General features: G+C 49.9%; 1 protein-coding gene across 2 annotated transcripts in view; it reads right to left on the reverse strand.

The window, feature by feature from the left end:
• Window positions 1-4,541, reverse strand: part of FAM227A (family with sequence similarity 227 member A) — a 39,019-nt gene extending 34,478 nt beyond the window's left edge. For both annotated transcript variants that reach the window (XM_037068027.1, XM_037068029.1), the window contains exon 1: window positions 4,421-4,541. In XM_037068027.1, coding sequence (XP_036923922.1) covers window positions 4,421-4,465 — 45 coding nt within the window. In that variant the 5' untranslated portion in view covers window positions 4,466-4,541. The remainder of the gene's footprint in view (window positions 1-4,420) is intronic.
• Between the last annotated feature and the right edge of the window lie 6,448 nt (window positions 4,542-10,989).

The raw sequence follows: 10,989 nt of genomic DNA on the forward strand, positions 1-10,989 counted from the left end.
TGTCACCACCAATTACGTGTCACCACCAATACGTCCCTCAACCCCACCCTCTCTCACATTGCCCCTCCTCCTGGCTAAACGTCCAAGGAGCACAGGACTGGAGTGGCCCCCAGCACAGCCCCACGGGTTGAATGCATTTTAAAATACAAGCATGGAGGCTACCAGATGGGAGCTACTCAATAAAGGCTATTATTATTATCATTGATCACCATACACTTGACCTCTAAAGAAATTTCTCTCGATCTCTGACGCCTCCTCTCCTATCCCCGCCCCCTCCTGAAGAGGGAAGCAAGCAGCACACACACTGGCCGCCTGACAAGTTGTGCTGACCGTCCGCCAAGCCCACCGTGCCTGGATCGCAGAGCTGACGGAGCAGCAGGCTTCAGTGTTCTCACCCTCCAGGAACTGACAGCCTGTGCCGAGAGCCACATCAGTGCCTGCGGAACATTCAACTGCGGGGTTTAGGGTTCGCCCACAGGAGACTGGGGTGAGCAGGAACAGTCGGGGCTGCCCAGCGCGGGAAGAGGCGAAGCTCCCGTCTCCTGGGATTGATTCGCTGAAATGCCCCTTGGCATGTGCGCAGGCGTGAGTGTCTGGGGCTGGGGTCCGGTCGGTAAGGCATGTGTCAACACCGTCGCTCTGATAAAGTGTGCAAGGATGAAGATGGTGAATTGGTGGGTGGGTGGCAATGTAGGAAAACAGCGAGGTCTCTGATCCTTCCCAGGATGCCTTAGGAGGACGGGGGGCCCTGCACACCGAGGGGACAGAAAGGACAGTCGAACATTGGAAAGCAGCAGGTTTTAGGGGAAGTGATGAGACCGGCCTGGGGCTGCATTTGCACGTGAGGTGACAGGGCACCTACCAGCGGGGCTGTTCCTGGGAAGGCAGCTCCCAAACCTGGCCGATGACCGGATCGTGGAGTATCATCAGGTATCCAGACTTGTTACAGAGGCTGATCTCTTAGGTCTGTGTTGGGTCCTGAATTGTTTATTGTGGCTCCTGAATAGTTAGCTCCCGATTTAAATGTTTAAGTACCAGTAATTGTCACCATGAAAAATCAAACAGCACAGTAAAAAGTCTTCCTCCTGCACCTCGCCCAATACCTTCGTATCCTGCAGGAGCCTTCCAGAGCCATTCCGTTCAAAGGGGGCCACACAAGGCGCACACAGCCCCAGACCTTGCAATTTGCACCCTGAGTTTCAGAAAGCTCCAGGGCACCCAGATGATCAGTTAGGGTTAGGTACCCCTCCTCTGCGTAGCTGGGAGCATGAGACTGCGATACAGGCCAGAAGCTACAATTTGCAAATGTACTATTCACTCCACACATATTCCCCGAGCCAAACTAAAAGCCGAACACTGTGCCGCTGTCCAGGATGCAGCAGCGTGCAGTGTTACTGTCCCTGCCTTAGGCGGCCCGGACTGGTGGGAGAAGCCGGTGATCAAGAGGTGAGTGGGGCTGCTGTGGGGAGGGACAAGGTGACAGGAGTGTGCCCAGAAGGGGTACTCGCGCTCGTCTTGGGTGGAGTGAATGAGAAGGCAGCAAGTGGAAGGAACGTGCCTGCCTCTGAAGTGAATGGTGAAGCTGTGGTGACCGGTGAACATGCTCTTGAGGGAGACTGGCAACAACGCTAAGCAAGGTTCACGGCCAGAGCCTGGGGGAGACACACACGGAGGGCATGAGAGAAGGAGGAGAAACAGGAGACGCAGGGAGGAGGGTCTAGGACTCAACAGGAGAAGGCTCCCTCATGCATCGGCATGCATCTCGGGGGCACGTCTTACTCACTCGTGGGCCCGAGCTCCTTGGTGCCATCCAGTGGGGCAGCACGGAGGCGAGAGAAACCGATGTGGCCACAGGTGCTGACTCAGAAGCAGCCACATGGTCAAGGCCGGATGTATAAAGGGCAAACCGTGGCCAACAGAGGCTGGGCAGGGTAGCCCAGGGGGGGCTCTAAGGGCAGGAGGCAGCTGGCGTCTGACAGATCTGACCAGCTGCCTGGGCCGAGGAGCAGGAAGGCCAGGCAAGGGGTCCCTTCCGCCAGGCCATGGGAGGACCGAGATGCTCCTGGCCCGGTGCTGGCTGTGACCGGCATCTTGAGGGAGCTATGCCCATGCTGGGCAGCCCTGAAAAGCCACCAGACCTCGCTGCTCAGAGGAGAGTTCTTCTGTTCCCTGGTTTCACAATTGTCATTAAAAAGTCACAGAGGTGACACATATAAATGCGTTCTTGTTTTCTGATTTGTTGAAATCAGAATTCCAGCAAGTTATTTTATGGCTATTGACAAACTAGCTCTAAACTGTGCGGAGACTGACAGAAGACCCCGAAACGCAAACACAGCAGTGACGGAGACGTGATGTTACTCGACCGCAGGAAGCACTATGAAACGACAGTGATCAAGACAGGTGGTATTGGCAAAGAACAGATGAACAATCAATGGAACAGAACAGAGAGCCCAGAAACAGATCCACATAAATACAGCCAACTGAACTCGGATGAAGGGTAAAAGGCAATTCAATGGAGCAACAACAGTCTTCTCGACGACTGGTGCTGACACTGGACACCTGCGTGCAAACAAGTGACCAAGGCACTGACCTCACGCTCTTCACAAAAATTAACTCGCAACGGCTCGCAGACCTACGTGTACAACACGAAACTCTAAACCCCCTAGAAGGTAACACAGGAGAAAACCTAAACGACCCTCGGTAAGGTGGTGGCTTTTTGGGTGCAACACCAAAGACACAGTCCGTGAAAGCAACGGTTGGTAGCTGGACTTCATTAACATTGAAACCTGCTCTGCAACAGACAAAGTCAAGACAGGGAGGACACAGGCCACAGCCTGGGAGAGCTGAGTGGTAAAGGGCATGCACCATGAAGAATTGCTATCAACTTGCACAAAGAACTCTTGAAACCCAACAATAAGAAAACAAACAAGTCAATTAAAAAATGGAGCAAAGCCCTGGCCTGTGGCTCAGTTGCTCGGAGCATCACCCCAATGCACCAGGGTTGCAGGTTCCATCCCTGGTCAGGGCATGTACAGGAAGCAACCAATGAATGCGTAAGTAAGTGCAACAACAAATTCATGTCTCTCTCCCCGCCTCCCTTCCTTCCTTTTTCTCTCTAAAAAAGCAATAAATTTTGCTTACAAATGGAGCAAAGAACTTAACAGACACCTCACTTCAGAAGACATACGGCCCTGTCTGTGTGGCTCAGTGGGTTGGAGCGTCGTTCCAACACAGTGAGGTCGCAGGTTCAATCTCCCATCAGAGGGCATACAAGAAGCAACTGATGAATGTGTGGGTAAGTGGAACGACAAATCCATGTTTCTCTCCCCCCACCTTCTGTCTCTCTAAAATCAATACATAATTTTTTAAAAAAAGAAGAAATACAGATGGCAAGTGAGCATACAGAAGAGACTGTTAACATCACAGACCATTAGAAAACTTCAAATTAAAACAATGAGATACCACTGCATACCGATTCGAATGGCCAAAACCCAGAACGCTGATACTACCACCAGATGTGGACCAGGACGTGGGGCGGCGAGGATTTTTCCTCACTGTGGTGGGAATGAAAAAACGGCGCCTCATTTGGGAGACAGTTTGGTAGTGTCTCCCTGTCTCCCAGCCTAAACACACTCAGCACACGGTCAAGGAATCACGCTCCCTGGTCTTCAAGCAAACGAATTGAAAATCGTGTCCAACATGAAACCTTGCACGTAGATGTTTATCACAACTTTACTCAAAATTGCCAACACTTGGAAGCAACCAAGCTGTTCTTCAGTGGGTGACAGAGAAACCATGGTACATCCAGATCATGAAGTATTATTCAACACTAAAAAGAAATGACTCATTAAGCCATGAACAGGCACGGAAGAACCTTAAATGCAAATCACTAAGTGAAAGAAGCCAACCCGAAAAGGCCACAGGGTACAGGCTTCCAGCTATATGACATCCCGGAAAAGGTAAAGCTATGCAGACAGTAACAGGACCAGTGGTGGCTAGGGTGGGGGTGGGGCACAGAGGGTTTTAGGGCAGCGAAGCCATCCTGTGAGACACCACCAAGGTGGACACACGTGGGTACACATCCATCCACACTCACAGCACAAAGAGAGAACCCCAATGTGAAGGACGGGCTTTGGGTGATGACGATGTTCATAATAATTTAGGTTCCTAAGTCAAAACAAACGTGCGGCTCTTGTGACAGGGAGGTCGTGTGTGAGTGGGGACAGGTGTGTGAGGACTCTCTACCTTTAGCTCCACGTTGCTGTGAACCCGCAACTGCTCTAAAAAATAAATTTCATTAATGAAACAATTTATCTCTGAGACCTCTAGTAGGCAAATGTGCTTTCCAATAAATGGGGGGGGGCCAGTAGGCCCCTTCCTTTCTGGAAGCCTGGCCCCGGCCCCAGCACCCGAAACTCACCAGGCTGCTGTCCAACAGCTGGCAGCTCAGGTCTATTTCGGCCATCTGCTGGTTCACCTGGTGGATGGAGCCGATGAGGCAGGCTGGGAGGGCAGCGGCTAAGGAAACCCTCCAGTGGCACCCACACGCCAGCAGGATGGCGCAGTAGGGCAAGGGCCCAGGCTCGCTCCCTCCCCGCCCACGAGTCTCTCTACTCCATTCTTTTTAACACTTCTTTTCTCTTGTTTTACATGAATTGCTTTATGAATTCTAAATGAAAATATTCTAAATACCTTGGAAAACTTAAAAAGCAGTCATCCATTATGCTACCACCCTAACAACTCCCGTTAGGATTTGGGGAGATTTCCTTCCAGTACTTTTTTACATAAGTACAAACTCAGTGTATGCCTATGGCTACTCTGACTTCTCTCCCACTCATTAACATAATTCCGGAGAGCTAAATAATTTTCATAATATTTTAAATGGCATTATATGAATCCAGGTAGAGGATGCACCTTAATACACTTAACTGTTCCTTGGCTATTGAATATTTAAATTGTTTACAACTTTTTGCAATGACAAATAATTGCAAATTATACACATAGTCACAGAGTGCTGTTTCCATATTTTGGATTTCTCCTTTAAGAGAGATTTTCAGGAGACGGATGCCTGGGTCAAAGTGCATCTCAACTTTGTTTATCACTATTGAAATCTCTGCCCACATCCTTGGCCCATCTGGTCGCCCTCTCTCTGAACTGCCTTCTGTCTTAGCTTCAATTGGTCTAGGACAGATCCACTGTAAAAGCCCCGTAATCCCGTCACTTCTCGCCGCCTTCACGAAAAGCAGAATCCACTCTTTCTTCCATTACCTTCCAGGGTTCTTACAAAACAGAGGGTGCGTGACAAGTGAAGGTGCCAAGGAGGGACAGGACAAACCCAACGGGTAGGTGAGGACGAGAGGAGTGTGGGATTAAGAAGAAAGCGGGAGCATTAGAAAAGGCTCAGGAAAGCTAGACACTGAAGCAGATCCTGATGAGCTCCCACGAGCTCATCTTGAGGGGGGTTTCGGAGAGGTGTGGGACAGGAGGGGACCCAGCGGGGTTCGTGCAGTTTGGCGGGCAGCAACATGACTTGAAGGGAAATAAGCTCTTTAGGAGATGGAAGGAGCTGTGGTTATTTGTAACCTGAGAGGGTTATTTGCTGGACAAGCTCTAAGCCGTCCAGAGATGGGATTCTGTGTGCCCCTGGGATGTAGTTCAAGGTCAGAAGTGAGAGTGGGATCAACGAAGGCAGGACTTGAGAAGTAAGATGCTGGCAGAGCCTGGATGATGCCAGAAGGGCAAAGGTGGAGTCCGGGCAAATGGGCTGGCAGGTGAGAAGAGTGGAGATAACTGGAGTAAAAAAAATTTTTTTGCCCTGGCTGGGTGGTTCCATTGGTTAGAGCCTCACCCCAATATGCCAACACTGTGGGCTCCGTCCGGGTCAGGATGCGCACACATAGCACCCGTGAATGCCTAAATAAGCGGACGACAAATCAGTGTGTCTGCGTGTCTGTCTGTCTCCCTTCCTCTCTTTCTCTAAGCTCAATTTAAACACTTTTTAAACTGAGTCTTAAGCTCACTTGTCTGAGGGTAGAAGGCGGGACAATGACCTTTTCGTTGCTATCTATAATTGTAATCCTTTGGAAGGTAAAGGGGAAAGAAGGAGACAATGAAAAAAAAAGAGCTTTTTTCTCTCTTCTTCCTCCTCCTTTCAACAAATATTTCCAGTACTTCTTCTGTTTGAGCTCTTTCTGATTATCTCAGCAAACCAAATTCAAATCAAATAATCCTTCAGAGTCTCCAATGCTTTTAGAGGCTAGGAAGAACTTAAGGCATGAAGAAAAGTAATGGAGGAGCTAGGAAGTAAAGCATGTCCTAAACTCGGCGCAGGTTACGCCTCTGCGGCTGGTGCATTGGGTCGTGACCGTGAATGGCACCACAGAAGGATACAGGGCGGACTGTCCTCCAGGCTCTTCCTCGCAGCATTCTGCATCTCGCGCCGGGCGGCCAGTGAGACTGCCAGGGGGTCGGCCACCAGCACCACCGGCATAGCGGTGACGTTGATGATTTCCATCTTCTTGTAATAAGCCACTGTCCTGTTTCTCGTAAACTGGCAAATGGTGGCAAGTTTCCACTTTTAAGATCCTCCCATTTCTCCCTCTGATCTTGTTCTCTGTTCGACCAGCCTCCTGGAAATCACAAAGAGCAAGGAACTATCTTAGAAAGCACCGCCACACCCCTCCGGCAGGCAGGGCTGACGGAGGTACGTGCTGCACGCAGCGTGGGGGGCAGAGGCTTCGGTCGGAGATGCCGACTGTCGGTGACGGTGACATACACGAATTTCCTTTCTCCCCGCTGATGCCCCCCACCCCAGCCCCAATGAAACTGTTATACACTTGACCTTCAAACAATAAGAGAATGAGGAAGGGCTGCCCCCATGTAGTCGAAAGTCCACGTATAACTTTTGATTCCTGAACTGAATTACTGAGAGCCTGGAAGCCTTATCAATAGCCTAAACAGTCAGTTAACACACACTTCATAAATTATAACACACACTTCATAAGTTATTACATACCGTATTCTTACAACAAAGTGAACTAGAAAACAGAAGATATGATTTAAAAATCATAAGGAAGAGCCCTGGCTGGTGTAACTCAGTGGATTGAGCGTGGGCTGCAACCCCAAGGGGTGCCAGTTCAATTCCCAGTCAGGGCACATGCCTGGATTGCGGGCCTGGTCCCCTGTGGGGGCCACGTGAGAGGCAACCACGCAACCACACATTAATGTTTCTCTCCTTCTCCCTCCCTTCCCCTCTCTCTAAAAATAAATTAATTTTAAAAAATCATAAGGAAGAGAAAAATATTTGAAGTACTATACCTAGTGATTGAAGAAAACTCATGATAAGTTAAAGGGATAATCGTAGTTTTAAAAACAAGGACACCGGGATGTTGAAATGGCTCAGCCTCCAGAGGACCCAGCAAGCTAGTCTGCAAATTAGAAATAAAATTGAACCTTGTTTGCCTCCTTGAGCCTCACCTGGGAAGCCAGAGGTACAGATGAGGTCCCTAAGACCCCCTTCAGCTCTCGGACACTATGATTCTCTGACATGGGTCCACCTCCTCAGCATGAGGGGCCTGATCTACCCCAGGCTTCTGCTCCTTCTCAGGAAACTGGCCCCACCTCTACCCTGCCTCCTAGGTCCTTGCTTTTCAGCCAGGAGTTCACCACTACCATCTGTGGGCCCTCCACATCCACAGCCTGGAGGAAGAAGCCTGGTTATCGTGAGGGAGAAACACTGCCATCTGCCAAGAAGGAAATTCAGAATGGAAGAGAAAATGGAAGCAGAGTTTGATGGGCAACTCAACTAAGGGGCCCTTCCTGGGATCTCCCTTCCTCTCCTCCCCAGGCGTGGGTCCCCCCGCCTGCCCCATGAACTCCCTCCTGGCCCCTGCCACGCTATGCTCCATGCCTCTATGCCTTTGCATGTGCTGTTCTCTCTCTCCAAAGCTCAGCCAGGTGATGCATCTTTTGGAAGACCTTCTTCAGTCCATTGGAAGGGAGTTCTCCCTTGCTTTGCGGTCGCGAGGGAGAAAGAGCAGAGGCAAAACAGGGAGAGGACCATTTTGCTACTGTGAGTCGCGGCATTCCCTTCTTCAGTCGTTACCCCAGGCCATTGGTACCACCCTGTCCTCTGTGAAGCCCAGGGATCTTGCTTTCACCACTCCGTCACGGCACTTACAATACCAAAATGGAATGATTTGCTTCTACAGCGTTCTCCATTAGGCAAGTTACTCCTTAGGGATTAGGGTCACTCAATAGTTGTTTCTGCCACACTTCCTTCTAGTCCAAAAAGGCTGTCCATTTCAGGTTATCCCAAGTCAGTGGGATCATGAGAAGGGCTGGCCCAGGCCCAGGTCCATCCTCTTTCCTCCCTCCTACTCCCAGCCTTTAGCTAACAGGCAAGGGGGGGACGGTTGGGAGGAGGCAGGTGCAGCGTAGGGCTCCTCACTTTCCTCCCACCCACTCTCCAGCACAACTGGCGAATCCCATGTTCCCCGAGAAGCTGGGTTCAGCGTGACCCTGTCACGAAGCATCTTGCTTCAGCTTAACGTTATTACTCATGTCTAATGGGGAGAATTGACTATTATGCTTTTTAAATGTTAAAAATACGTAGTGTGTTCCCTTCTGAATGTTTCATCATACCATTTTAGAATAAGTACTCCTTAAACATGTTAAGTTTTTGTTGCCAGCACTTAAGGAGGCACAAAGGACAAGGGAGGGAATCAGCTGAGTATCTACCCCCCGCCCAGCACTGCGCTGTGTGCGGGGGGCAGATGAGGGGAAGAGTAAGAAACATCCTGCCCCCACGAAGCCGATTCTGGCTGCTGAGACCGGAACATCCTTGTTTTTCAAGTTAACATGTTTTAAGTTAAGTTAAATAAATTGACTTTTACCCTGACTGGTGTGGCCCAGTGGATTGAGCACCAGCCTACGAACCAAAGGTGGCAGGTTCAATTCCCAGTCAGGGCACATGCCTGGGCTGTGGGCCAGGTCCCCAGGAGGAGGCATGTGAGAAGCAACAGACTGGTGTGTCTCTCACAAACATCAATCTTTCTCTCCCTCTCTTTCTCCCTCCCTTGCCTTCTCTCAAAAAATAAATAAAATCTTAAAAAAAACAAGTTTACTTTTATTCAGTTTAACCTTGGGTAATTCAATGACTAATGGTAGTGTCTAGTACAAGCTATCCCCTCCCTCCTGGGGATAGGATGGTAAGCGGACCAGATTGGCCCCCTGCCCTGAAGGAGCTGTGTCTAATAGGGGAGGCACCGGATGATCAAACAATTATATTAGGGAATCATGAATAACTCTGACCACTTCTTTGAAGGGTCACACAGTGCTACAAGATGACATAATAGAGGGCACTAACCTAGTCAGCATGGCCAAGACTTGGAGGAAGAGCAGGATTTAATTAAATGAAAAGGGACAACTATATTTGAACAACAGTAAAATAATTTAAATTTAAAAAAAGGAGGGGGGCAACACCATCCAAGCAGAGGGGGGCAAGGGCAGAAAGGTAGGAAAAGGCTAAACCTGTGCATCACAGAGGCTACTAGCCAATGTGACAGGCGAGACTTTGGGACTGGGTCAGTGTGACTGAACAAGTAACCTGTTTATTTCAACATGAAAATGAAGCAGTACCCCTGACCGGTGTGGCTCAGTTGGGGTAGAGTGTCATCCCACAAAGGGAAAGGTGGTCAGGACAAATGCTGGGGTGCGGCCGGCCCCCTGTTGGGGCATGTGTGAGAGGGGGTGGATGTTTCTCTCCCTCCCTTCCCCTCTGGATAAAAATAAAATAAATTAAAAAATTTACACCCTGGCTGGTATAGCTCAGTGGATTGAGCACGGGCCTGCAAACCACACGATCGCGGTTCGATTCCCAGTCAGGGCACATGCCTGGGTTGCAGGCCAGGTCCCCAGTGGGGGCCATGCGAGAGGCAACAACACACTGATCTTTTTCCCTTGCTTTTTCTCGCTCCCTTCCCCTCTCTAAAAATAAATACATAAAATCTTTAAAAAAATTGGAAAATGAAGCAGTAACACTTTAAATATATTAATTATACGTTAAAATTATAATACTTGAGACCCTTGGAATTAAATATTATTCAAATTAATATTACTTGATTTCTTGTTTTTTCCCCCACTTTTAAAAACAGGGCTACTAGAAAAATTCTAAATGACATATGCGGCCCACATTATGTTTCATGGCCAGCGCCGGGCTAGACCGTGCGGATTTTGGTTCTAGGACGTGGAACTCTCCCCTTCTCCATGCAGTCAGGTGTAATTGGAAGAAATTTACACTCGGAGCCGCAGACCCATTGCATGGGTCCAGCGCCTCCCTGGCTGGATAGCCCGCACCCACCACGCACCCTGAGTTTCTTCATTTATCAAATGGAACTAACAACACACTGTGTTAGGATTTCGGGAGATCTAGAGTTGACGCTGTAGAAGTTCCCTGCCCCTTGCTCACTGTGAGGCCTTGAAGCGGCCCGAGCCTATTTCCCCCGCTTGCAGAAACCGAAGAGAGTCCGGTGTAGGCAGACGGGGAGGGTGAGTCACCATTCTTCTGTCGGGCTTACCTGAAAACGCCGTGGCCGGCGAACTCGGGGCCAGTTCAATCACAGGTCCCTCCTGCGACCCTGCAAAGTTCAGCATGCGACAGCGGACGCCTGTTGCCCCTACACCCACTAGGAAGGGGTGCCCTTTGCTTTGCGGTCGCGAGGGAGAAAGAGCAGAGGCAAAACAGGGAGAGGACCATTTTGCTACTGTGAGTCGCGGCATTCCCCAGGCAACGCCGGGCGCGACCACCACGTCCCCCTATCCCACAACAATGGAACCTTCGCGCGCTGCCGCCAGACGCAGTTACCAAGGTGACGGCCTGTGTGAGTTAGAGAGACCAGACCGCAGGTCTGTGGGGAGAGCGAGTGTTGTTCCTCGTTCTATCCGGTATCAGGGAAACATGTAAATGACTCCAGAAGACAATCGCTTTGT

This window comes from Sturnira hondurensis, unplaced genomic scaffold (assembly GCF_014824575.4).
Source record: "Sturnira hondurensis isolate 20B ecotype Veracruz unplaced genomic scaffold, ASM1482457v3 Scaffold0017436, whole genome shotgun sequence".
Lineage (NCBI taxonomy): Eukaryota > Metazoa > Chordata > Mammalia > Chiroptera > Phyllostomidae > Sturnira > Sturnira hondurensis.